This window comes from Plectrocnemia conspersa, unplaced genomic scaffold, assembly GCF_051122295.1.
Source record: "Plectrocnemia conspersa isolate PC_06_02 unplaced genomic scaffold, ASM5112229v1 ptg000007l, whole genome shotgun sequence".
Lineage (NCBI taxonomy): Eukaryota > Metazoa > Arthropoda > Insecta > Trichoptera > Polycentropodidae > Plectrocnemia > Plectrocnemia conspersa.
Window position 1 is genome coordinate 7,274,523 of NW_028277171.1, and position 27,816 is coordinate 7,302,338.

Below are 27,816 nucleotides of genomic sequence, written 5' to 3' on the forward strand. Positions count from 1 at the left end.
CTATAATGTTTATTTGGCAGCTTATTATTTTTGAATTATAAAAAAGCTCAGTCCTTATACGATATGAAACTTTATAAGCTACTGTTCAGGAACGAAACTCAGATTAAAATGTCGACATAGATAAGGCTGACATACATATTAGTCAAAGCGGATATTAAGCCGACATAGACATTCAACTCAATCGGACATAAGGCAGACATTCAGCCACGACCTTACATCACCAACCATGATAACAATCGTGAAACAAAACATTATCCTGCGGTCGTGCGTCACCATCGTACGAACTCGCACCTCATCGACGTATGTATTTCACGCGAATGAATCGCTGATAACAAAGTATGACGACCGCATCCTGTTGCGAGAGTGCGCACTGGGGTACACTGGCCACCCCACTTTATTATCGACTCGCGTGCCCGTCGTTAATTCCACGCCGGCGCAGTAGTCGTCGCCCTGCAAAACAACGTGCCACAAGGTGCGACACGCCAACAAAAACACCTGAACCCCACAACGACATCAGGGCGGAACACGAATTCGGGCGAGGATCTGGGCACGCCATCAAAGGGTTTGCTGATGCGCTAAAAGTAGAAGTGCGGCGCCCCCGGAGGGACGACGCCCTGCAGACACAACACGCACCTCGCGCAGCAACAGGTATTTCCTCTCGCCTACGCCCAGGCTTGTCTAGATGTCTAGAATTTATATTTGGCTATCCATATATTTTAATAATATACTAATACAGCTTCCCTGATAAAATCAAAATAATTTTAACACAACTACTACCCTAAAAATCGTTATGAAACCCATGTATAAATTTTATCTGTATTTCTATTTATTTTTTCAAAGTTCATTTATAGGTGTATATGTATTTAAATAATACATAAATAAACCTTTATATCTATAGTGAATTTTCCAAGTAAATTTCCACTAAAAAGCGTCCTTGAACAACTGAGATTCAGTCCAGAAGCGACCCTAATCATTATAAATATCAATGTAAATTTATTAGCGTAAAATATTAGATAGTATGTTGATTTGTATTATACTCTAGTGTCAATATGCTGATTTACTTATTAAGTATAGAAATATTAGATATTTCATACATAACCTATAAACGTCTTACGCTCAAGATCGCACGATTTATTTACAAACATAATTATATAAGCATTGTGTAAAGCTCTGTACCGATACAGCTTAAAATAATGTCGAATCAGCAATTGAATATACATAAAGAGCAGTTTTTTAGCATATTTGACACTTCATAGGTTATGTTTTTTATATACATACTCGTAAATATAAACTGACCTCGTTTCGTTATTTAGAAAATTAATCTTTGAATATGATCAAATGTTTTGAAACCCCGCATATTTTTAATAATAAATTTATTAAAACAAATATATATGTATGTATTTAATAGTAAATATTTGAGTTTGTAATTATATTTATAAAAAATAGTATGTTCATAGTGTTCATATCATTTTATCAATTGCTAATTTTGTTTGTACATAATATATTTAATATTTTCTATGAGCTAAGTAGCTCATAGAAAATATTAAATAAATAAATAAAAAAATAAGTATTAGAGATTTTTGTAATTATAAATGCACGATATATCATAATTTAGATAATTAGAAAACTGAATTTGTAATAATTAATCTGAGTTAAAATTATACCATTTTTTCCTCTCATAAATTATTAAAAAAAAAATTTTAGATTCATGGTGTTTTTTCTGGGTTTTTAATATATTTTTAGGAAAAATTTAGCATGTCGTATTAAGTTTGAATAATAATTTATTTCTAGGATTGATTTATAGAATCCTTTTTTTAAAATAAAATATGCATTTTATATTTTTTTATGCATATTCTCTTTATTAGACATTTTCTTATATTTTGTCAAAGTATATAATTCATAAAATTCTAAGACTGTTCAATATGTAGTATTTTTATAATTAATATGAACAATTTATTTTAATTTTTAATTTTATATTAAAATAATACTTAATTTTTCATTGTTTAATTTTATGAGGAAAAATGGTATAAGGAAAAACAATTGTTAGTATATTTTTAAATCGTAATACTCCAATCCCTTTTTGCTTACACATTGAAATTCATTCAAGCATTGATTCATCGCCCACACACAATGTAAATTTTCACGTTAGGAAATTTTGTACGATTTCACGTAGCCATGGGAAAGTTCAACAGGTGCTTTGGTTTTTCACCGCCCCTTCTCCGCCACCAAAAACGTTTCTTTCAAAGATTACTTTACGAAAGTTTTGACCCGATAATATTATTTCGCCCCTAGAATGAATACGCACTCGAAAGTACCAGGGGCATATACACTCGATACTTTTTCGATATACTCTAATACAGCAGGTGGCGTATGGTGAAATTGAGTATCGATCCATGTTATCAAGGAGCTTTTCCCGCCAACCTCCATTGTCATGCCACCACCACTACCACCACACAGTTGATGACCTAATTCCGTTTTCCCATTGAGATACGGTGCATTGAATTTTATGAATCGAACCAGCGCCGAGAAGGGTAGATAACAAATTTCAACTACGTGCGTGTACTGTACACAATATTCATTATATAGGGTGTATTTTTAATCATATTTTACAGTTGTATAATATTATATATTTATTATATTAAATAACTCAAAGTATATCACTGAGGTTAGTAGTCATATATGTGGCACCAAATGAGACTCAATTAAAACCTTTATTTGTGACGTTGTTACGTTCTAAAAATACATATAAAAAATAAAGACGTAATGGTGCAGCTGTTAGAGGCGCAGAATCTGTGGTTTGTAGATCGTCTGGTGACGCAGCAGTTAAGAACTTAGGTCATTGGGTCAGGCACTAAGCATCAGGCAGCTGGTGAGGGAAAATTCTCTGTAGGCTTAGTGTTCGTAGTGCAGCTCTAAAGATTATAGTTTCTGGGTATGCCAAGAGGAGAATCTTGGCGGTAGGCACTCCCGGAGCTTATGAAAGAAGCTTCAACAATGAACTTGACTCTTTGTACGTTTTCAAGAGCGGCTCAACTTTGATATGTGCCCAAATTTTTATCTTCTCTTACAGAGGCCTTTAGGAATGAAATTTAGCTGTTGAAATAACTCGTCAAAATTGATCCCTGCTAATCTAATTATAAAATCCTAACCTGCCGTTTAGGCTATTGGAATTCTGTTATATTTTTTCTGTTCGTGTGAAACGTGTTGGGCGCTACATATTTAAAATTACGATTTTTCCTCTTACCTTATAATTTAATACAAAAAAGTATCGGTCTAAGAGCCGCAATGGCAGCAAAACCTTTAGAGAAAATTTCCAAAATATGTTAAAATAAGGCTAGATGTAAGCCCATGTATTTTATGCATGTTTTTTATTTTACGTTATTCCCCTCTAAATTGATAAGAAGTGGTGGCAGAGTTTGTGTATCTTTTGTGAAAATAATTCGGTTGATTTTAATTTTCCACCTCTCAAAATATTTATTAGGGATTTTTTTATTTATTATAAATTAGTTTAGAACCGTAAGTACTAGTTAACATAGCTTTACCATCAGCGTACATAGATAAACGTGTAGTATTTTATTTTTGCGATATCGTTCGTACATAAGATAAAGAGGAATGGCCCGAGCAAACTTCCCTAAGGAATTCCAGCTGGAAGTGTTCATTATTTAGTGAAACAACATAGCTTTTACTTTTCAAGTATTATCAAATTAAGCGTAGCAGATTTTCGGGGGCTTTGTTTTTGTATAGTTTATGAATGAAACCGTCATACCATACTGTGTCAAAACCTTTTTCTATATCTAACATATAATGACCTCTGCTCTTTTTTATATCAAAATTAGCACATGTGTACTTTGGTTAGGTATTAAGTTAATATTTTTCGAGTGATTTTTGCAGAAATCTAAACTGTTCGTTAATAATTGTATTCCCCAAAATCTTTTTAAGCGTATAAAGTTTTTTTTTAATATTTGACTAAATGGCGGTAATAAACTGATTGCGCGATAACTAATCGGGTTTGTAGGATCCTAATCGGTTTTTTTTATCGGATGAATTTTAGCGATTGGGAAATACCCAAAAGATAGGCAGGGCTTAAAAATGTTAGTTAAGTAATAAATGCAAATTCCAGAAAGGTATTTAATCAATATGTTATCTAATCTGTCAATTCTAAGACGTGTTTTAAATTTTCATGTCTACCGTATTATTTAATGTTTTCAAGTGTTTAATAAAGAGTGACGGTTAAAGGTGATGTGTGCTTAACGAGTGATTGCTGATGGGATGTAGTATCACGTCTTTATAAAAGTATTTCGAGGAGACTTTGACGAATAGGAGATAAAAGTAATTAAGAAGCAATCGCAATATGCAATCACAATTAAGCTTGCCTAAAAATCAACTATTTTTTAAAGCTTCACTACACAAAGTTGTCTCTACGTTGTGTGACTGTCCGATAATTACAAATGATTGTCATAACAACTTTTATTCGATATGAGTCATTAACAGCTCAAGTGTTTTTTGTAGTTTCATAAACTAAGCTACAAAAAAATTGAAACTAAACCATAGTCGTATGCAGATTACAAAGGTCTTTTGCTGAAACTCCAACCCATAATTACAATTTTATATTTATTGCTTTTTAGATACTTATGCAAGGTGATGAATTTTCGGACAGTGAAATTTCAGTTTCTATATGTTGCATATTATCGATCTTTTATTTTGACAAAATACTTTTAGGGTTTGAGACAATGATCCATTCTAACGTGGACTCATCTGTGTGGGCGCTACATACTCATTGAGTTTTATGTTTTTTGGCTTCAGATTTAAATTATATCATTTTTAAGAAAAAGTTTTTTTATAAAAATTGCCACACAAAATGTCAAACATTTTTGTTAATATTTCGAGTTATGTATGTGTTTTAGCTGACATTTTTATATATTTGTTTCAGCAAGTTTTTAGCGTAAATCGTAGATATTTCATATGAATAATAAAATAGACTTATATAGAAAAACTTACGTAGTATTAAATAAATGCTTATAGCCACTCGTCACGCGTAACAGCAAAAATGATATAAAATATTGTAACTAAAATATACAAATCTCAACAATAAACTACTTTTTTACCGAAAAATTTATATAGCCGTAATATTATAAAATTGACTAAAACCTAAAACCATATGTGTTTTCAAATACTAATTACAAAAATATGATCACACATAATGTAGTAGAAAATACTAAGCATCTTTTATTATATTATATATAGATTTTCATGCCTTTTTCTAAATTAAAAATTAATAAAAAATAATCTTAGGCTCATAGTAAGATAAAAAATAAATAATCCACGTATTTATGTATTTAAAAAAATAATTATTATATTTTTGCGAATACTAGAAAAATACTTTTAAAATTAATTTTATGAACTTAACATTTAAATCACGAAAAAACACTTAATGTAGTGCTAATATAATATCAACCAATTTCAATCGGTTTACTTTTGAAAAGTATTGCATTAAAATAATTTTCTTAAATTATTAAATTAACACATCCTTTATAAATTTAATTAAAAATTTATACCATCGAAGCTCGCAGAGCTTTCAAGCTCAATGAGGTTGCGCGTTGTACTAATCAATATTAAAGCACGTTTGATTGGAATGCAATTTTGACGCATGCGTCAATGCACTTATGCACATGTCTATGTGCGTTGTATGTAAATATAATATATAACATAACATAATATGATATGATACAGTACCAAGAATTGGATTGCGGGGAAAATGTAAAACTTTCAAGGCATGAATAATGCATGCCAGACCGTGGAAGTCCAGATTTATAAATAAGGAGTTTATTGCTGAAAATATATATATTTATTATATGTTTATAAACATTAAACATGATTAAATTTTATTCTTGGAAATTGATCGACAAACGTGAGCCAGTCAAATTCTGGTTAATTAAATCATGGGGCATTTTTGCGATAAATCCAGCTGTTAATTTTAATCGTCATGTAATCTGATACAATAACCATTAACTTTTATTTATAAATTACATAAAGTTTGAATGAATCATTTACGGTAAATGAAACAGTGTGGTTATTTATAGCTAGTAAATTTATTTTTATTTACAAAGCTTTTATTCATAGTCTGACGTATTAGTTTTTATGGTATCCTTTTTTTTAAATACCTTTTCTTCATATGAAAATGTTGTGATTTGATTTAAATATATTTTTTTCAAGTAGTTCTTTAAAACGGTATCACTGTTTAAACACTTTATGTTATTTTTTAGAAGAAAGGGAACAGTGCCTTAAGAGTCATAAAATACGAAGCCAAGCTTGAATAATATTGTGTAAAAAATTTTATACCACCAAAATAGAATAGAGAGAATTGCAATATACAATATGATAAATAAATAATATTACAAAAAAGTTAAGTGAGCATAATTGAATCAGACAAAAAATTGAATCACCGTAGACAAGCAATTGTTTATATTGGCTTTCATCATTGTTTTTATTAAAGTAACATCCACAAAAAATCAATATTAATTGCCTCAAATACAAATTATCTAACTCAATAGTTGCTAACTTCACAAGAAGATAGAAAAACAGTGTTGTTTAATTATTATAAATATAGTAATATACAATATTATTTTATTTTTATCTTGTAAATAATTTAAAATAATTATTTTTATAGCGTTAAATGGCAAATTAATTTAATATATCATTGAGGAAAATATATCTAAAATGTTTAGGTTATTACTGATCTACCTTACTAATGTATAATATGAGTCAATCTATTGTTTGAAGGAAAATTACTTGAGCACCTGTATATTTATATAGTAGTGAAGTGCCTAAAAACACTGTATACCCAAGGGTACATTAAGCAGACAGCAACGTCAGTACGTCCCCCTTTTATGGGCGTATCGTCTTGTCGGTGATGTTTTTGGCGGCGCTTTGCGCTCGAATGCGCTTTTCATTAATGCACCCACACATCTAGAGGGCAAACGCGACGAAAGCTCAACTTGCCAGAAAGGGACAACAGGTCCACACTGCTGTATAGGTAGCTTTCAGCTGAAACGCAGCTAGCTCAGTCACTGAAAGCTCGCCGACCTGAGAGGGCGCTTTCACGACTGAGCTTTTAACAACACACAAAGGAAAGCTGCGGAAGTCAAGTGTCGAGCGAAGGGAAAAAACAACAGACACGACAATGGACATATCAATTACGAGACACTTCAGCTTGGACGATGTGAGATACTCTTGTTTTTAATAACAATCGATATGTTCTATGTATTATATATACGATTGTAGGGCTTCAATTTTATTTATAATACATTGCATATAATGACTACGTGCATTTTAGCATGCACGCAGAAATATTAAAAATTAACTTACTTTAAGATAAGTCGGTTGCTTCTCTAATGCAACTCAAATATTTGAATTGCCATTTGTGTTGTAAATGTATTGAAAATCAATTTAATTGTCATATTATATATTAATATTAATTTATTATATTGTAAAAATTATACTTTTTTAATACAATAAAATTGTTTTATGCATAAAATTGCAGCTAAAACTTTTTTTTAGAATAGTCATCTTTTTATCGTGCTAGTGTTTTTTTCTGTAACTTTATTTAACTTTTATAACAGTTTTAAATTGATTAAAGTTTTTTTTTTATTTATAAATAAAAATTATATTTTAGTCTATAGATCAAATATATTATAGTATATTCGTAACAAATTAATATGTCGATTTAAAGAATTCGTTTTTGGCTTAAAATACTATAGTTTTATTTAATAAAATACTAATTACGAATTTAAGCGAAATAAAAAACATTATTTAGCAGCAATTTTATACTGAAAAGTAAATTTTGCACTAATAATTACAATAACATATTTTATAAAATATTTATAAGTATTATTCATCAAATTAATTTTTAATTTTTAATACATATATAAATAAAAAAATCTTTACTGATAAATTTTGCTGAAAATTTTTAAAACAAATTATTTATAGCATGACTTTTTAAATCAACATTACGCAAATACCCTAGGATTTAAAAAAAATTGCTTATCATTGTTTTTTTGTATGATTTTTTTTATTTACTTTGTGTGTAACGCAATTAAATAAGTTTAATATTGAATTTTATTATTTTCTATGTTAATATTTCGTATATTTATTGTTTCGGGTTTTGGGGCCAAAGAGGTGTGACTTTTCAGCCAAATAGACGCATTAATAGCTGGTTACAGTGTCGAGTTGTATTATTGACGGCTGTGATTTCTTTGTTCTAATTCTGTGAAATGTGACGTCTCTCCCTCTCTGTGATCAAGTGTCACATATTTGATAATACTAGTTCAAAACAGCTCTAGAAAATTGTAGATAAGAATTTTTGCGACTCAATTGCATCATTTCCTGGACACATTCTTGAAATGTGTTTACATCTCAAGAGATACGTTTCAAATGACCACTTCGATGATCAATAACTAAATAGTTAAAGAACAGTAGTAATATGCGCAAGGTAGTAATGCATTATCTACCATGCGTCCTTTCCAAGCAAAGAGTAATTTGGCAAAATAAAAGTTTTGGTGGTTCGAGCAATATTTTTGTCGCAATTATTAACATCTCTCTTTCGTCGTGTGTTTGGCCATATTTTTGAGAGAGTTTTTAAAGTGTCTTCTAATTTTTAACAATCTATGCATATGTTTGAAACCTCTACAAATTTAAATTAGGTTTGATTTGAGATAAATATTTATATTTTAAGTTTATTTTACTAAAATTCATAACCAAAAGTTTTTTATTTTGTTTTTTTGTGTAACTACTTTAATTTTATTATTTTTCAACTTAAATTTCAATGCATTTACTGATATTATATAAAAATAAAATAATTAACCCGAATTATAACTACAAATATTTGCTCAAAATATGATAATACTACTTTATTTTTACTTTTTAATTCAAATTGGATAATCGATTGTACATATATGTATGTATATATGATATATATTATAGTTAAAATTACTTGTTATTTATCTTAAACTTAATCTCAATTAAAGTCATATAATCCAAATTATATGCTTGGAAATAAAATAAATTTAGAACGTATTAAGGGTTTAATTTATTTTTAGAATGACTTACATAAGTCACTTCAATAGAATTTTCGTCGTATTTTATGAATTGATTTATATAATTGTATTATAAATTGACCTTAATAGTCGGAAAAATGTTTTATTTATAGATTTCTCAAAGCTACGAGCATTGCTTGAAATCTTTATAAATGAAGGATTATGATTAAAATAAAATTATTCTACACTAATAGTATTTATATATTATATATATTAAATCCTGTTTATTTAAAGTGTACATCAGCCTGCATGAAAATTTTTGATGTCAAGGAAATTAAATTTCCGCTAAATTTCCCACTTTGCCTCGGCGACGCTTTGGGAAAATTCACGACCTTTCTCACCTCTGGTGTTAGTATATATACCCACATACATACTTAATATGTTTTTGAAAATATTATGTATTTTCTGTAGTCTTTTTAGTGGTGTATTTGTGTTAGAAAATCGCGTATTTACCGGGTTTTTTACAGCATGACTATTGAAACGCAATATGTTATAATTTGTGGCTGAGGTGGTATTATGATTCAACTGTGGTTAATGTTTAGTTATTTCTTTGCAGTCGTCAATGCCAGAAGCGCTGGCGTGCAGCATGGCCGACGCGGAGCCAGACCTTAGTACTTTTGAGAACAAGTCGGGTCTGGCTGAGGATATGAAGTTCTTGGCGAGCATGCCGGAGTTGTGTGACGTGACATTCTTGGTTGGAGACACAAGGGAGCCTGTGTGTGCTGTCAAAGCTGTACTGGCAGCTAGAAGCAGGTAAGACAAATTATTTATTGCGCCGTAGGGGGCCTTCTTTGTTGTAGTACTGAGTTTTAAACGAAAATAATACCTTAATACCTAAAGAGTATTTAACAGTTGACAAAATTTATTCAAAATATAAGTCTAGATTGGAAATATAGTAAATCTTTTTGCACGGCTAATTTATAAAAAAAAAAACATTTATAAAGATATAGCATTTCATATTTTATCTACTCTTTATAAACATCTTAAAACTCAATTTAATGCTTAGTCTGTAAATGATCTTTACAAAAAATGGAGCAGGCAATGTTTTGTGAAAAAAACACGAACAATTCTCTTAAAATAGTCTGCTTTAATTATTTCTCTCAAACATTTTTTTTACTTTTATTGATTTTCATGTCTTATAAACCTATTTTTAAAAAATAAAAATATGTGCAGTATAAGAGAGACTAATTACATTAGATGAGAAACTATAGTTGTAAAAGTGTCACAAATGTTTCTGTATGGGCATGATTGAAACATATATTGTATGTACCACTGACGAGTGAAATAGTAATTTGTTTAGTAATTAGTACAGTTAAATATTTTTTGTGACTATAAAAAAAAGGTACAATCCAGTAATAAATTAATAGTCTCTATCTTTGTGAAACCAATGGTCACAGTAATTTTTTATTTTTTTCACAAGCATAATATGTTTCGCAAAATAAATAATCATGTGTTATTTATAAAATTCTAAGTAAGGAATATATTATGTATATACTAATTGCCATAATTATTTTTTACGTAAAACTACGTTTTAATATAATTTGAAAACGTTAAATCATTACTGAGATATTAAAATAATTTATGAAACCGTAAAATTACCATTAACGATCGATTAAAAAGTCCATGTGTTTTCTATGATTTTTATGTTGGTTATAACACATTTCTATTGTCTTTGATAGAAATATGTATAAAAATCATATAATTTTACAATTTAACGTTAATTCATAATTCATATAATTATACGCAATGTATACTTAACCACAATAATTACAATAATTTTGACTTGTCATTGATATTAATTGCAATTATAAGTCATTGGTATTTCTTTTGATAAAGTAATAAATGCGGAAATGCGTCATATTATTAAACGAATATATTTATTATATTATAATAAAATAATTGTGATTTGCAATATATTATACAATAATTTTTAATACTTGACAATTAAATAAATTTAATAAATATTTTATAAATAAAATCAGTAGCACCCGGTATGATTAAAAAACTTTCAAAATAAAATAATATATGGATATTCAATTTAATATATGTACATTTTTCACTCATTTTTTATTAATTAAAAAATCAATGTTGATTTATTTCTTTATATCAAAATCATCAGATAAAAAAACCTTCTACAATCTTTTTTGACTAAAATTCTTTCACAGCTCTTAAAAAATATTTAATTTTAGCTTACAATTTTTTAATGACAGTAAAATGCTTATTATTTATTACTACGAATGTGAGAATTGCTCAAAAATAATATAAATATAGTATATATTACAGTGAACGTGTTTTACCAGTACAGTAATGTGATTTTTTTACTGTGTTAAGTTATGAAAAATCGTATATACACTATTTAATATTTTTGGAACTGTAATTAAAAGTTTTAAATTTATATGTTACATTAAGTGTGTAGAATTATAATTTAAACGGTTTCAGTAAAATCATATCTGAATACATTTTTACCGGTAGATATTTATTTTTACTGGCAAAAATATAATTTAACTAATATGCGCTTGTGAAATTAAATGCTGCTACTCGATGTAACTCTATTTGCTAGTAGTAAAATGTTCATTTACTGTTTACACTCAAACATAACCTAAACGAATTAACCAATTCCAATTTGACCTTATAAAAATTATAAAACTACTATAGTCTTGAACTTTTTTTATTGAGAAAGTTTGAGTTCAGTTTGATTTATTTTAAACAAGTTTTATTATCCGGTTTCGCCTGGGATAGATTCAAACTTATTCATAGCACAGTTGACCTAAAAATTCAGATATAAATGTGCAAATGTCACGTTGCTACTGTTCACTGTTTGGGAGAAGTTCTTGTGACAGACAGACAGATACGTTATTTCTGTTTTGTAGTATAGATATTATAGTATTTTTTCACAATTCTTTAAATTTTTTTATATGGAAATACATTGTATAATAACATTAGCATTCACTGTAACATATATAAGAAATGAATGTATCTAATATTTAAAAAAAAAATATATTGTCAGTTTTAAAAACGTCATATTTAATAACTATGTAGTGTCAATTATTTATTTATGCTTTATTGATTTATTGTATTGTTTTTATTGTGGTGGAAATTTTTCAACCAAATTTATCCCATTATGATTTTTTTATGTATCGGTAATTTTAACGAATTGTTTTTTACCATCATGGTGCATTGAGGTCCCTCAGATCACTATTTAATCGCGTATAATTTAAGAGCTAGGATATCAATGGTTAATCTGCATAACTATAAGAACGACAAAGCTAAACGCATTTCTACTAAAGGACTAAAAAATATAATTAAATACATTAAATATGTCAATCAAATAATTTCAACAATATATAATTCGAATATACTGAAAAAATCGTGGATTTGCGATATGAAATATAATGCAGCGCAAAAAACGATTGGAGCTAAGAAAAAAACATATAAAAACGAATGGTTTGATAAAAAATGCAGAAAATTGATTAAGCTAAAAAAGAAAGCATTGAAAATACTACAACAAAACTTTAGTATAAATACATATCTATCAATGAAAATGCATTTGGATATGATTTTACTTAAACACTAGTGAAAACTTAACTTTACTTGTAATACACATTCACTGTAACAAATACATATAAAAAGTCACAAATAAACTAATAAAGGCAAAGAAATGACATTTATCGTCAAAATGTTCATCGAAGAAACACTATACTCAAATACTAAAAATTCTTTGCTTTTTTAATTTGTGCACACTGCAAAAAATGCTTGTTTTGTCTGTCTCTCTGTTTCTTCTTTCACCAATATGATTATCTTAAATCACATTTTTCTATATAATATTATATTATATATTTATTATGTTATCAAATAGATTTGTGTTTGTTCCATTTTATATAACTGCTTTTGATTATACAAATACTTCACAGCGAGTTTGCAAACATTTTGCATTCTTTACAAAGGCAAACGGCTTCCATCTTCGAAAACACTCTAATGCCTCCCTTTTCCACCGCAGAGCCTTCATTGTATTCTAAAATGTCCGTCCAAGTTCTAATTCTTCGCAACGAACCGCACAATCGAAAATAATCGAGTGTACACAAGGATAATTTGAGTAAATTTGCGAAAATCGCTTTCTATTAATAGGAACAAATTGCTTTCGAAAATCTGAACCCATAATCAATCTCGAGAAAATTTCCCCCAGTCGCGCCAAATTGAATTTCGGCAATCATGGACGTTGACATGTAGAATATTGTTTACATGCCGAAATAATCGCCGGTTGCTCATAATGAAATATCATATAATACGATATGACGACGTTTGACAGATACCATCAGACCAATGAAGTTATAAAGACGGAGCAATAATCTTGAATCCCTTTCCACTACAACTGAATTATGGCTTGCAAAATTCGTACATACAGTAAAGGCCCTTACGTTTCTTTCAAATCTTAAATTACATTTCGCTATAATGTCGAGTTCGGTAATAGAAAAAATTTAATTTTGTCCGGCCTCACTTATCCGTTTTGTAACTGGGGCGTGTTTTATATAAAACGATTGCGTACCTGAAAAAAATATTGAGTGACCAATAAAGTTTTAAGGAACGAAGATAATAATTTACTTTTTCTTTAAATACAAAGTAAAGGTAAATTATTTTATATTTGATAATGGGCTACGGGAAAATTAGTTACCCATCCTCCTTTTAGCAGGCCTGATCATCACAAACTAATAGACCTTATTCTATATTTGTATCTGTTTTTACTAAAAAAAATATAATGATTATTTGAAGGTGAGAAACTATTTAAATTAATATATATCGATCAAAAAATTAAGGGGTGTTCTGCTGCAAATTTTAAAAACAAGACTAATTGTTCAAGCTTTGTATCTGTACTTTCTTTATCATCCCGTCATATACACAGACTTTGAAAAAGCATTTGATAAAGTTAACCATGCTTTACTTGTAAAAAAGTTATCTAATTTTGGGTTTTCTGAAGATCTCATAAATCTATTCTCAAATTACTTGACCAATAGATATCAATTCGTCAAGTATAATAACTCTTTTTCAGAACGATATAAGACCCCTACTGGAGTACCTCAAGGATCCAATTTGGGTCCATTGTTGTTTTTATTGTTCATTAATGACATAGAAACAGCAATAGAGCATTCAGATTTTTTATTATATGCAGATGACTTGAAAATTTACAAGAAAATGCATTCGATTTCTGATTCCCTCGACCTACAGGAGGATCTCAACTCTATATGGAAATGGGCTTGCTATAACCAATTGCCTTTCAGTGTAAAGAAATGTCACACAATTTCATTTTCAAGGTCGTTAACGCCGGCAAAATATTCATACCATCTAGGTGGATATTTTCTGGAAAGGTTTTCTTCAACTAAGGATTTAGGAGTGACTTTCGAAGAACGTTGGAAATTTAGCCAGCACATTGCAGAGACCCATAGCAAATCCTTAAAAATGCTCGGTTTTATCTTGAGAAATGCGCGTTATTTCAGGAATACTTTAGTATTGCACACTCTTTATGATACTCTAGTCCGCAGCATACTAGAAACTAGCTCCATCATTTGGATCCCAGGCGTAATGAATCAATGTAATGAATTGAAGCTGGAAAAAGTACAACGTAAATTTCTTCGATATTTATACTTGAAAGAATACGGGTATTATCCGTTCTTGTTTCCCAGTGCTTTTATTTTGGGAGCCCTGGGATACATTTCTTTGTCAACTCGCAGAAGTGTTTATGTAATTAAACACTTCTGGAAATTGCTCAAGGGCATCGTAGACAATCCTTCAGTGCTCGAGCAGCTTCAAATGTGGGCTCCTGAAGGTGGATATAGTTCTCGGTCGCGTCCACTATTCTTGCCTGTTAAGTGTAGAACTGGAGCACTTGCCAACTCTTCTCTGGCCAAGGCCATTTATCTGCTCAATTCTGTCCATAGTAATATTGACATTTTCTCTTGCACTTATGGAGTTTTGGTTCAATTCGTATGGGACAATGCACACCTGTTGAGGTGATTTGTGTCTGTTGTTTTATCTTGTTTATATTTGTATGTATTATGATGTATTAGTACTTTTGACTATCGTGACGCATTAGGTTTGCCTGTCAGGTCACGATGGTTATAATTTTAATAAATAAATAAATAAATCCTTGTATAAAAATTTGTTTGCACAAATGCCTGATATTATACAACTTTCTCTAACATTATACATTTTTATAATATTAAAAACATTTTAATTGTAGTCAAATTTTCTCAATTTCACTTTAGGACAAGGAGAAAAATATTGTTAAAATCCCCCTTTCCCCGTATTTTTGCATTTTTTACATTTATTTATTATTTACCGTTGTATATTTAGTTCCATTGTACCTATTTATAATTTACTTTTAAGATACAAATGCTTACTTTTCGGTCGTTTGTTAATATAATATCGTGACGCATTAGGTTTGCCTGTCAGGTCACGATGGTTATAATTTTAATAAATAAATAAATAATCCTAACTTTCTAAAGAACCATAAATAAATAAAAAAAAATCAGACCAGTCGTCATTTTTTCGGCACATGCTAGTAGACGAATAATACGGGTTTCGTCCGCGTCGTTCTACGGTCACAACTCTCTTATGCCTTTCGGTGCAGTGACAAAATCCCTTGATTCAAAAATACTGATACTTAGTCGATTGTCGATCTACTACCTTTCTGCATCGTAAAGTGTCACGTTTTCACATTTTCTAGATCCTCTTACATGTCAACGTTTGGATATTTTCTATGCACATTGCCAAAGTTTGCAATAAGGATATTCGGCTCCGTTATGAAGAGCGCGTGTTATTTCAATAACTTATTAGCAATTCCCATTCTGTACGATACGCTTGTTCGTTGCGTCCACGAGTATGGTTCTATTGTCTGAAATCCGAGTTGAACGAATTATTCTTTGTTGTTAAAGAGAATTCGAAGAAAATTTCAGAAATATCTTTACAAGAGGGAGTACAGGTCTTGCCTGTATTTGTATTTATCTTAACGCCTTTTTGCTAGGAGCTTTGTGATACAATTTATTGCGTTCTTGGCGTAGCGTCTCCTTAATAAAGAACTTTCACTGAGTGTTGATAACCCGGCAATTCACAGTGAATTTCGGCTGCGAATTTTAAAGTGCTCTTGAGAGTCGCGATTACGTCCCTTATTCTTACGGCCAGGACGTCAGCGCTTGAGAACGCTCCTCTTGCAAACGCTATAGAGCTTTTCAATGAGCTTGCCAAACGTAAAGATGTTTGCAGCGATAGTGATAAGGAGCTGGAAAAAATTATGTGGAATGGTGCTCAACTGTCAAGTCATAATGGTCAGATTTGTAATAAAAATTAACACGAATGACTCTCTTGAGCTAATCACATATTTATTTTAGTTGAATCCTAATTACTAATATGATAAATAAATTTATAAAAAGCGTTTTTTATTTAAAAACAAATATCATACACATGATGCATTCTCATTTTTTTCACAAATTGAATATAAAAAACGTTATATAAGTTGCAGGTAAAGATTTATTGTCACAATGTAAAAATAATCATGAATCTTGTTTGTATCGGATTTTTCCCATACCTATCAAATTACAAATAACGCAAATTTCTGCCTTGGTCGCTCGAAATAAATAAAATCCTTCGTTTCACGTTTCAATCATTCGCGAAACGCGAAATTGCCAACTCAGATAGACACAATATTGAATTTTTACGCAGCGCGTCGCATCCGTGGGTTTTATATCGAATCACGAGGCGAATTTACCAAATTCAATTTTTACCTAGGTCCTGACTTTCGTTTAACAGTTACACAATTCGTCAGCGTTTAATTTCGAAAGCGTGTGAAAAAACTCCTGTTTAAACACACGCCCTTGGTGTTATCTGGTTGCTTTCGACCCCGGGGCATTAATGAGGGTGTGATGAATGCTGTTTAACCCTGCGTCGGAGACCATCAGCAAAATTAAAACAAGCCTATCTGGCGTTTCGAATATCATTTCGTTATTATAACGCTTTAGAAAGGCCTTGCGATGTCAGCGGGGGGTCGACATTTTATTAGCAATCAGATTTAATTTAATGTCGGCATTATATTTTTTCATTTAGTCTTGTTGAAAGGCTGCATTTTCCTAACAGAGGTAAAACGCTTTTATGAAATTTTCAACATACAAAATGGTCCAATAAGATTTTTTTATCATCATACTATATAATACCTATATACATAAGTAAAATAACTTTTTATAGATGCTATTTTTTTTAAATATTCACACAAAACATTAATCAAAGTTGAAGTTACAATTAAAAAACATACATATAAGATTATTAGAGATTGTCGTATATATATAATATTATAAATATAGAGGTAACGATTTTTTTTCACAAAGCGTAGTGTTTAAGATGAATATTTGTTGAATTAATTAAAAAAATATTATCGTCGCTGTTAACAAATTAAGAAAGTATTGAATAAAAATCAAAATAGATGTTTAAGTTCGAGTGGTGTGATTTTATCAGACAATTCAATGCTTGAATCTGTCAAGTATATGTTTTATATATACTGATATAAATATGTCAGTCAGTATTTGATGGCGATGTTGAATACAAAAAACTTTAGATGAGTCAAAATTTTATAGCAAAACATCTAGTCCGAAATAGTATAGTCGTAGAAGTTGCAGAATAGTCCCTAAAATGCTAATCCTTCAAAGCAGTTGAGTTATTGCATACCCTTTTATATGTTTTCTGCAATCTTTTAAACAATTTTTGTCTATAAATGTTTTAAATATGATATAAAACATATATTAGTGTATCTTAAGCATTTATGTAACTAGAATTAAACGTTCTTTTAACTAGGATTAAACATGAAATATTTACGTACTTAAAAAATTTAGGCAAAGTTTTTGTCGGAAAAAAATGGACAAACTCCGATTACTATTTAGTTTTCTTTGTCTAATATTTATTTTATTGTATTAAACATTAATATTTGATACGTATGATTCTTAAAATTAATATGATACAAACTTTTTTATTAAAAAATTATTAAAACAGGCAAATAGTTTTTTCATTTTTAATGTTTTTTAAGATCTTTTTCTATCTTATTTTATGATTTAATAGGTATTACCATTATTCTTATTACTATCAACTATTAACGCTGACAAAAAATTTTAATTGTATTAAAATTATTCATTACCATTTTTATTACAATTAACATAATAAAAATAATGGTTTCAACTTTTAATTAATAAAAAAAGGTAAAAATGTTTTGTGACTACACTACTCTGGTATTAACTCGAATGGCATAAATGCTTTTTTAGACCAATTAGACCATATTAATAAACCCCGTCTCTTCAACATACGCCTTAATTAACGCGTAACTAAAACGTTAATATTTATTTATGGTGATATGGTCCTTGACACTAAGCGAAAATGGATAACAATAAAACATTTTTTTAAGCAAAACAACGCCATTGTTTTATGGTTACAAACGGTTATAGGAGCTTATGACAAAATTTTTTTTTAGTTTTCTATGTTAATTGCTCGTGTCTTAATTGTATCTAGTGCGATTATATTCATAAATTACTTTTGTTTAAATGACACTTTTTAACATAACGAGACCACTGATGACCCATGGATTCATTAATTTGCACTATTATTGAAAATCGACCCAAGCAGTAAAGTGGCATATATTGATTATAAATAGGGATTCCAATCCCGGGATCCTGAATCCCGGGATCCCGGGATCCCGAACGATTTTCAATACCCGATGAGTCCCGGGATTATAAAACATAATCCCGAATTTTTCGGATTGGTTGATTTATCAAGAACAATCGAATTATTATTGACAACATCGTTATATTTCGTGTACAAACTTGCGCGAGTTGCACGTGTCATCTGTGAATCTTTGAGGCTGTGAGTCTGAACGTGCTTTTTCAGCAGCAGGCTGCTTAGGAACCAAAATCAGATCAAGGCTAAATGATAAAACACTAGATGCTTTGATGTTACTTCGTGAGTTTTATTCAAAATAATGTTTTCAATTAATTGTGTCTATGAATGTACATACCTATGTGCATACATTGTCAAAAGTTCATTTTTTTCTTCTCAAATAAATATATAAGACCTTCCCTTTTTTATTTTTATTATATTGTTTTCTATTTTAAGTCCAAGACTAAAATTTTACGTAATTTATACATTGTACGTTATAAAAAACAGATATAAAAATATATTGTATTATTCATTTTAAATTATTTTTATCGATAAAATAGCATGAAAATTATCCCGGGACTGGTCCCGGGATCCCGGGATCGACTAATTGCAATACCGAAATCCCGGGATCAAAATTTTGGCCCGGGATTGGAATCCCTAATTATAAATGATCAGATCAAGCACCGATAATACCCTGACAGGTATTATCGGTGTTTGATCTGACAATACCAAGTTGGTGCTGACCTGTTGTAAAACATTGGGCTTACGTCTGTCAGGTTAAAACGAAAAATTAAAAAAATTAAATTTCATTGTGAATATAATACATTCATAATACATTATATAATTTTAGAGATCCATTATACTTTTGAATTACTTAAAAATATTTATAAAGTAAATGAAATATGTTGTTGTAGTTTATGCAATAGTTTATGAAATACTATTGTTGTAGTTTATGCAATGTGTTACTATATATAATATATATATAAATCCAGGGTCGATACATTTTAATTTATTTTTTTGTAATCCACATGTATGTGAATATTCGTTAAAAACGTTGATATATTAAAAAACATTTTACATAAATTTATATTTAGATCGAAAAATTATTTTATATTACTCGCGACTAACTTTATGAATATCATACAAGTAGTTTAACATCAGTTTATACTGATTGTTAAGCAACCCGTATATCGACGTTTTAATTTAAACTTAAGCGTTTAATTGTAATGAAAAAAACTTCAATTTAAATCATATATTTTAAATATATTTTTTAAAGAAATGACAAAATTTAATTTAGGTATTTAGAACTCTGCTACTTTTCTTTTGACATATTCAACCGCATATCGAGAAATTTTTCGACATTATTTTGATAATGTTACATTTATTAGCATCGAATTTTATATATTATATATTTTACTTGAAAATAGTTCTGAAATATATTTTTTTTTATTTTATACAAAATGTATTAGATCGTGCAGCACATTTTTTTAAATTTAAAATATTAAATCCTAATTTGCCTTACCTATAATATTTTTTTACAGATGCTTTTCTTATATTTTCTTATAACTTTGCCGCGCAGTGTGATGTTTTTAAATATTTTTTCATAGCATATGATTACGAAACACTGCTCTAGCGTTTTATTGGTATTTAAATTAAACAATATTCATTTTCTTTAGGGTTTTTCACAAGATGCTGTACCAGGCTCCGAGTCCACAAAGGAAAAAGGAACCAGCGCCCAGAGAAAACAAGCTCAGATTATTTCTGAAACGATCTTCAGAACCTTTGCTAAATCTTCAGAACGCCGCAAATCAGGTAAAATCAATAAATAGTATAGCTCTTTGATTAAAAAAATAATAATATAATTGTGTCAATAATATAAAAACAATCTAATCTAATCAAATAAATATTATTGACACTCATAGATAGCTTATAAACTAAATTAAAAAAGATGCAAATAAATTAGAACATATTGTTATGATGATAAAATAATAAATTAAAATGTTTTTTGTATACATAATACAATCAACCCCCGCTTTATGATATTTGTAATTTATAAATGCATGAAAATTTATTAATATTTGATGCTTAAAATATGTTCTAAATGTGCTTGATTATGGATATATGTATTATTATAATTTCTTTATGTTTCCAATCATAAAGCAGAGGTGATTTGTATTGTTGATTTTTTACTTTACCCCGTTTATGTGTGTTATGTTGATCTGCAGTGCAAAATCGGATTTTTCCGTTCCAATTCTAAACCTGATTTCGCACTATTTTTTTTTCAAGTCACACTTCCGCCCCAGCTCTCCGAATATATATAACTTTTTCTTTCATTTCATGTAATATGTTATGTTTGTGTATATCTGACAGCGGTCTGTGTACGCGCAACAATTGGCCCCGATCCAAGAGGTAAAACCCTTTACTCCTCTGAAAATCTCTCATTCTCATCCTTCTAAATACCATCACTCTCATTTGTAAAATGTTGGTGTGTACCTGGTCATTCTCGCGCGTTCACAACACAAATATATTTAATAAATTAACAAAAAAAAAACTCAAGCAAAAGTTTCGTCCGTATCAAATTGAAATTTCTAGAAATACGTTTACGTGACGTGAACCGTGAGCGACCCATATATTTCGATCGGACTGTGTGTATCCAATTTCGTTTTTATTTATTTTTGTACGTACTATGTATGTATATGTAGTATATGTTTACGAAAATTGCACAAGGCATGATCGTATGTTGGTTATGTGTATTTTTTTATCTTTAAAAACAGTTTACCGGCGTTATATTTATGCATAAGTATACTACTATGGAATTTATATTATAAATATTATATAAGATCATATACTTTGTATTCATTATGTGTATGCTTTCGTCATATTAAGTTTGGTGTATATCATAACATATTTAACTATGTAATAGCTTAAGATAAAACAATACTTCATCTTATATCCCACAAAATAAAAAAAATTAAAACATAAAAAATTTAATAACTACAATATATTTTTTTTATTATAACACATTATAAAATTATCTTAGATTCAGGATATAAAACACATATTGCTATATCTTAAGTAATAATAAAACTATAATGAAACGCTATTTTAACATGATTTACATATTAAATTAAAATCTTAGTTTTATCATAGCATATTAAGTTAACTCAAAAATTTTTATATTATTATTTCTCATTTTTTCAACCGCTTAAATTATCATTTAAAATATTTTATTTTAATTATGAAAAAAGTACTTCGGTATCATCAGCAAAAGCAATACTGACTTTTAAAACTTAAATTTAAAAAAACGACATTTATTTCGGGATAATCTAAAACAATTCATAATATATTTTTAATTTATTTTAACTAAGATTTTTGACTCTAGATTATATTTAATAATTTTTAAAATAAGCAGTGTAATTAAGCTAGCTAGTAAAGTTTCTTGTCATAATTGATTTTATCATTTTTACATTTACCTGTGACGCGTAAAAATTTTAATTATTTTTCCGGGATTAAGTTTTTACCCACAAAATTTTAATTACTTTTATAAATTAAATTTTTTGAGACATTAAAAATTTTTAAACTACAATAATAAAATCATTTTGTAAAAAAAACCAGCAGCGTTTTTACATGAAAATTCATACAATTTATTTATTAAATTGCTATGGGCAATATATTATATATTAAAAAAACGATATATTGTAACAATAATTTAGAATTGGTGTACAGAATTTAAATTATTGTTGTATTGTTATTCTTAACTTTTAGATTAGATTAGCGTTTGTGGTCGAGTTCAGTTTATGGCGGAAATACTATTATAATATTTTTTCACACCAATTTACATTTATAGTTGTTTCCGAAATTTTAATCTCATTTACCACAAATTAGAATTTCTAATCTCTAACCTTTCTTCAATCTAATAACTCATGTTTAGATTCTTACTATAATATTATTTACTGCAATAATATGCCGTTCTCAAGTATCGTATATTTCTGACTAATAAATCCTTTAAGTAAATTACACGACTATCTATTAATATCTAATTATAAAATAGTGATAATACACTAACTAGTACTGTTTATTATAATACATGTATAATATTATTATGTTTCATAGCTTTATATTTAATTTTTAAATTTAATTTAAATTAACTTTTAGCCATCATCTCAACAACATCAAACGCTAATCATTGAGGAATTCGAACCAGACGTTTTCAGGCAACTCATTGAGTATATACACACAGGATGCGTCACACTACAACCAAGAACTCTTCTCGGTACAATATTTTGAAACATTTTTATCGAAAAAGTTTTTCGTAAAACTATAAAACGTTTTATATTATGCATTTCAGGCGTAATGAACGCAGCCGATTATTACGGTCTAGATGAGTTGAGAAGGGCTTGCGCTGGTTTCGTTCAATGTTGCATAAACGTAGATACAGTATGCGCTCTGCTTGCTTCAGCTGAAAGGTACATTCAGTACAAATGCACAAAATCGCTGGTACAAAAGGTACACATGACAATACATACACATGATTCATCCATTGTCATTGTTCTCTATATTTTGCAATACACTATTCAAGGTCTTGGAATTTGTCGACGAGCATGGAAACGAAGTATTGAACTTGGGCTCTTTCACTCTACTGCCTCAGCACGTAGTCAGGTTGATCCTCGCTAGAGAAGAGTTAAGAGCCGATGAGTTTACAAAGTTTCAGGTAAGATCGTGTCTATGGTATGACTTTTTAATTGATGCCAGAATTAATAATAAAAATGTTTCAGGCTGCGTTAATGTGGGGCAAGAAGTTCTGCGACACAAACCACAACACGACACTGAAGGAAGTCATCGGTAATTTCTTGGAGTACATTCAGTTCCATAAGATTCCGGCTAATGTGCTAATGAGAGAGGTTCATCCATTGGGTTTGGTCCCTTACAGCATCATTATGAACGCTCTTGCTTATCAGGTGTGTGTTATGTATTTTGTTTTGCTTTTGAATGCTTGGTATCTATCATTTTAAGTTTTGAGACAACAATGGTATTGGTATTTTTTAATAACCTTTAATAAGCAATATTTTTGTTCTTTAAATATAGTTAAACTAAATTATTTATAAATCGATGTACGAATTAAACACTATATATTAATATGTTGTGCTTCTAAACATTACTATATTTATCCAAATCTAGATCGTTCTTAGCGCATTTTTCAATATCAAGATTTATTAACAATGTGTTACAAAGATAGGATTTTCCAAATTAAGCTTTCAAGATTCTTAATTTAACCCTATGTTTTAACATTAATCTGACTTAAAAATACACTATTTTAAGTAACATTGAAAAAGTAATTTCTATCGTGATCTTGTTTCATGTATTAAGGATACCCAAAAGAAAGGACATTTTTTTAAATGAAAAGTATTTTTCCAAAAAAAAAATTATTCTACAATATAATTCTACAAAATAATTTTCATCGACAAATATAACCTTCTTCCATCGTTCAAGTATTTTTTTAATCCCACGTTTGTAAAAACCAAAAGCTTGTGAGTTAAAATATTTAGAAAAGAATGTTTTAACTTCACTAACGCTATTAAATTTTTTACCATCAAAATTTTATTGTAGAGATCTAAATAAATGGTAATCTGATGGTGCAATATCAAGAGAATCTATCCGAGAGCGTTAACTTTTTCTTGCGTGATTTCCGCAGCATGAGGCCGGCGCGTCGCCTTGTTCTCGTCGCTTAGTGCGTGTGGTACCCACACGCCTTGTTTCCACGCCTTCTCAGTATTTTTTAAAAATTTATAGAATGCTAGACCATAAATACACTATCTAACGACATCTCTGAAATGGCTTCAATTTCTGCAGCTTTGCGGTCATCATCGATGATTTTTGATATTCTAGCCTTTCTTCTAAACAAAAATTTTCAGATTGAAATCTTTTGAACCATTTTTGACGGATTTAATATTGAGGGGCTGTCAGGTTTTTATTCCTGCTTCTTTTTGATGTACTTTATTTTTTACCTTGAGCTTTAACGTTTCCAATGAAGATGAAAAATCGTGTATTAAATACTTTAAACCTATCCAGTTGCTTAAAATAATTATTTACAAATATTTCTAGACATTGTTGGCAAACGCTAATAAACCAACGACGTGGTTTTCATCCGCTACGTTTCACGGTCATTTTTTATTTAGCTTATCTCGATTATCTAAAAGCGCTTGACAAAGCTTGCCGTGAACTTATTTGAAAGTTAAGCAACTTTAAATTCTCAAGCGGATTATTAACTTTTTTTTAGTCACTTGAGTGGCTATTGTAATTGTCGCTCGGCAGGTGCTAGCTAAAATTATATGATTTCAATTTTTTAAATGTAGTAATATATACATTAATGTACGAACTTATAATAGAAATGCCTAAAAAATGTATATAATTTAATAAAATACTATGAATCCTAATGAAATTTAAATATTAAAAAAACGACCACTGACTGCCCAACTTTTGCCCTTCCCCCCCCTTGTAAAAAGCTGGAATGACATCTCTGATATTCTGGAGTACCGCAGGAATCAAACTTAGGATTTTGCTTCTTTTTTTTTATCAACGCCAAACATGCAGAAATTGAGTATTCGTACAAATTCGGATTCGCCGTCTTTACAAAAATACTTCAAGTCATCGGGGAGGCGGTTTATAAAAGTCATTGTCACGTTTTAACATTGCATTTGTATTTAAAGTATTTTAAGAAGAACTACTTCTGTCTATGAATTGAGAAATCAGAATTTTATATGCACATCGCAAAAGTTTGCAATAAAGCGTCATTGATGCAGAGCGCGTGTCATTTAAAACAATTTATTGTCGATTCACATTATTTACGTTAGACTAAGTTATAGCGTTTTTAAATAATGTTCCATTGTCTAGAAACTGAATCAAAGTAGCTCTACAAGAGACGGTACGGATCGTATCCGTATTTGAATTGTAAAGCGATACAATTTTTGAAGTTTCTGAGGGATGGTGTCGACAATCCGTTGGTACTCGGAGAGTTTTAGCTGCGGATAGAGTACACTAGAAAGTCATGATCGTGTCCCTTATTCTTGACCATCGCTGCCAAGACGTCAGCGCTTGAGAACGCTTCTCTTACACGAGCCATTTAGCTATTAAACAATTTTTTCAAACATAAGGATGTTTTCACCAATACCTGGGATAGTGCACATCCCTTTTAGATGTGGGTCAGATTAATTTTTTCTCAAATATATATTATTATATAATAATAACATACTTAAGTTGAGTTATAATATATTTATTGATTTAAGATACATATACAGGGCGTGCATTCTGCACAAAAAACAATAAAATGATACATAATAATGACTAGCAGCTTAAAGAAGTGTTTTTTTTAAGTTTACTTGTCAACGCGATTCGAGGAATTCATATTCCAGCATACACTGTAATAATTTTGTGTTAAATAAAAAGTAATATTTATATTCCTCCATTCACAGGTATCGGAGAAACATTTTTTGGACCTTTTCTATTAAAAGTGAGTCGGTTGCATTATTTGGCAACCAAACCAAAGAAGCATACTCAATGGTGATTATACAAGGAACACAGTGCCCTCGAGCTCCTCAATTGATGCGCATATTTCAAGATAAATCGCAACATCTTTATTGCATATGTTTTTCATATGCAGATGGAATTTGTAGTCCTCTTAAAATATAAAATACAAATCAATTACCACTTCTGTGTGATGAAGCACAATGCTATCCATTTTATAATCAAATTTGAGTAAGCTATTAGCGGATGACTACCCACACTTTTGATAATCCTCAACAACATATCAAACATGAATGAGCCTAGATTAGAACCTTGAGGAACTCCTGATGTGGCAAAGTATTAAAACGACTTGTGTTGCCTATATACACCTATGTATGTGTATAAAGTATTTAATGTTTTTTAAATATATATATATGCCATAATGACGCATTAGAAAAAAGCTCATGATGGTCTGATTTGTAATCAATATATAAATTAATATAAATAAATAATTCGTTTACTGCTGTTGGTCTGATTCAATCATCGTGAATCGTGACTTGCGTGCGACTTACTGTGCTAAATAAATTATTGATATAATAATTAAGTAACGGCCAATGAAACCACAAAACCGGACGGTATTTTTTTTACTAAAATGAACAATAAGACATGGTAAAATTATTATTATTATATTACAAAGTAGTTCTTTTACAATTATAATTAGTTATAATTAACGTTGTTGTCTCAAGATATTTTTTTATTGTATGGCTTTTTTTTGCTACTTTTTTGTGTTATATATTTTGAGTAAAGGGTAGTACTAATCACGGCACAATCTTCATATCGGACCTGGTTGCAGGCAGACCCAGCAAGTGTCGACCCCGGAAAGCTGTCTCCTCACAGAGTGAGAAGAGCCGGCCGTTCCATGTCCGTGCAGAGCTCGTTGGACCCTTACGGCTCCAACACCACCCTCTCTTCTTCCGGCTCCTCCGACCTCCCGTCTGACGGTCGTCCTCCCAACTAACCCGCGGGGAACACCCCCCGTCCCACCCGTCCCCCCCGCCCACCCCGCCCCGACATTTGCCTCACCCGTGCTGACTCCGCCCGCCCGCGTTCCGACTCCGACAGATCCAGAAGAAGCTCCGACAACGACCGCTCCCGAAGAGACTCCGACGGTGAAAGATCCTCTCCTAGACAGCTGTCAGCTCTCCTCCTCTCCAAAGCGGACAGCTTCGGCAAGAAAACTCCCAGTCCCACAGACCGCTCCAGAAGAGGATCAGACAACGAGCGGTCCGCGTCTCCCAGAGCGCCGCTCACGAAAACCGAATTGCTCAGCAGAGCTACTCCGAGTCCTTCGGAGCGATCCAGAAGAGGCTCTGAGAACGAAAGAACATCGCCCAGACCTCCATCGAGAGCGGACAAACCTCACTCGCCGACCAGTTCTAACTTCCAACAAGAAAGTACTCCGACCACATCTAAACCAGAGAGCGGCAGAGTGTCGCCCAAGAAAGAAGTGCCAACGCCGCCAGCCAAGAAGCCAGAAGCAGAG

At 30.3% G+C, this 27,816-nt stretch overlaps 1 protein-coding gene across 3 annotated transcripts; it reads left to right on the forward strand.

Annotated features, from left to right (window-relative positions):
* Positions 1-435: 435 nt before the first annotated feature.
* On the forward strand, positions 436-27,807 carry gprs (speckle type BTB/POZ protein). 3 transcript variants are annotated; one of them, XM_088189051.1, is made up of 8 exons: positions 436-648; positions 9,649-9,845; positions 20,450-20,585; positions 22,929-23,046; positions 23,122-23,279; positions 23,353-23,484; positions 23,549-23,731; positions 27,131-27,807. In XM_088189051.1, exons 2-8 carry the CDS (start codon positions 9,655-9,657, stop codon positions 27,173-27,175), a joined length of 963 nt encoding a protein of 320 aa, XP_088045177.1. In that variant the 5' UTR covers positions 436-648; positions 9,649-9,654; the 3' UTR covers positions 27,176-27,807. The 3 variants fall into 3 exon arrangements, with proteins under 3 accessions (XP_088045177.1, XP_088045176.1, XP_088045178.1); XM_088189050.1 differs by having other exon boundaries at positions 441-648; positions 27,127-27,807; XM_088189052.1 differs by lacking the exon at positions 27,131-27,807 and adding an exon at positions 26,243-26,797 and having other exon boundaries at positions 441-648.
* The last annotated feature ends 9 nt before the right edge of the window (positions 27,808-27,816 follow it).

Coding starts and splice junctions, on each gene's coding strand:
- gprs (XM_088189050.1), top strand. CDS start 9,655: ATGCCAGAAGCGCTGGCGTGCAGCATGGCCGACGCGGAGCCAGACCTT. Junction 20,586..22,928: donor TTCAGAACGCCGCAAATCAG/GTAAAATCAATA, acceptor ATTAACTTTTAG/CCATCATCTCAACAACATCA. Junction 23,280..23,352: donor CAAAATCGCTGGTACAAAAG/GTACACATGACA, acceptor ACACTATTCAAG/GTCTTGGAATTTGTCGACGA.